The sequence below is a fragment of the Dendroctonus ponderosae genome, unplaced genomic scaffold, assembly GCF_020466585.1.
Source record: "Dendroctonus ponderosae isolate FM_Combo_2020 unplaced genomic scaffold, Dpon_F_20191213v2 Dpon_F_20191213_1, whole genome shotgun sequence".
Lineage (NCBI taxonomy): Eukaryota > Metazoa > Arthropoda > Insecta > Coleoptera > Curculionidae > Dendroctonus > Dendroctonus ponderosae.
In genome coordinates, this window is record NW_026017110.1 from 41,663,313 (window position 1) to 41,664,979 (window position 1,667).

Genomic DNA, 1,667 nt, shown 5'->3' on the forward strand with positions numbered 1-1,667 from the left:
ATAGGCTGCCAATCCAACGTGGGATTTTTTCAAAATAATTCTTAATAACAAAGTTGAAATTCGATCTTCAACTGTTAATATCTTCTAGAAATTTTTGAAAAAAAAAATTCGGTATTTTTCTGGTACTCCCCAAGGGAGCCTCTATCACCCCTTAAAAGGAATGACGCCAATTTTGAATAACCCTGTATAGCATCATCTGTAGTCTGTCTTAAATATATTAAATTTAACTGTTCATGCAGGTTTCTTGCAATGTTGTTTATTTTGTTATTCAAATTTTTGACTGAAATATCCGGAAAAGCTTACTAATTATGCTGGATTGAATAAACTTTAAAGAAAATTGAAACTAATTTTGTTTAGAAATAACTTTTTACATATTTAGCCTATTTTACTTTTAGTGATTTGGACGAAGAATCCATTCCCGGAGACGTAGAATTTCCTTCAATTGATACTGTGCACATTTACGAGAGGCGAGGTAAGTTATTATTAGTTAAACATATCAAAGAAATTAACACTTTTTTATACGTGAAATTATTGAGCTAAGCCGACAAACCATACATTGACAATTCACTTTCGACATCATTTATTCTACACTGATGATCAGAAAAACAGTAATTAGGGAGTTTCTTCTCATTTATTTCAGATGATGGAGTAACAGTGAAGACGTTGACCGAAGACCGCAATGGCAACAAATTGTCCGCAATTAATTTATTCAAACAGAAAAAACTCCTTTAAATGAGCTACAAATATTTACACAACTACACACAACACAATTCTACACAACGACGCAATACTAGTAAATAAATTTATTTTTCAAGAACTGTAGTTTGATTTATGCATGTCGCAATAATTATATTTTTTAGTCTTAAGCTTATTCGACTGATTCATCGTTCTCTTTTCAACTGAAAATAGAATAGAAGTTCGGCGTAGAATGATCTACTATTTAGTACAACAGGAACTTTAGTTTTACATTTCTTTTTGAAAACACAATAAAACATATCAGGGTCCTGATTTGGAGTCAGCAGTTAGTATCCAATTATGGTTCGTCTAGCCAATCGATCATGCTCTACGGAAATGATCCAAGTCAGAAAACGACCCATTTATAAACTTGGCGTTTGCGTTTGCGTTTGTCGTTCCCGTTTGCGTCCAAATTAAAGTATTGGAATACCTAACATCTATTTGTAAACACCGCTGGCCGGTACCGTTGCCGTTCCGTGCCGCGCGATATGCTGGGGCTCACTCATATTGACTTGCGCGGAACCAAGTTTTTGGTCTGAGGGTTGCGCCACCTTCCTTCGCACACGCCAAACAGACATCAATAGAGGGGGGAAAATATGCAAAGTGCATATCTATGCATTTTTTGCATATTTTATCCAATTTCATGAAAAATTGCATATATCTAAAAAATCTGTATATTTGTGCATGTTTGAAGATTTTTCTTTTCATCTTAATAAAATATTATCGAAATTCCATAGGCGGGTAAAGTTGCAGAAACGATCAGAACTGAATATCCTTTGGTAAATAAACTAAGTTGAAATGTAAAAAAAGTATTTTTAAAGGCACCTCTAAGAGTGCAGCTATATAAGGAGCGATTGCCAGGCGTAAGTTTACCTCCGGAACCCGTAATTACCCGGTGGGGAACATGGATTAAAGCCGCGATATTCTACGCA

General features: G+C 34.8%; 1 protein-coding gene across 1 annotated transcript in view; it reads left to right on the forward strand.

Annotated features, from left to right (window-relative positions):
• Positions 1 to 817, forward strand: part of LOC109536833 (neutral alpha-glucosidase C) — a gene marked incomplete at its 5' end in the record, with an annotated part of 16,765 nt that extends 15,948 nt beyond the window's left edge. Inside the window, 2 exon segments of the mRNA XM_048663836.1 lie at positions 396 to 472; positions 641 to 817. Of these exon segments, the coding sequence (XP_048519793.1) occupies positions 396 to 472; positions 641 to 732 (169 nt within the window). The 3' untranslated portion in view covers positions 733 to 817.
• Positions 818 to 1,667: the final 850 nt, after the last annotated feature.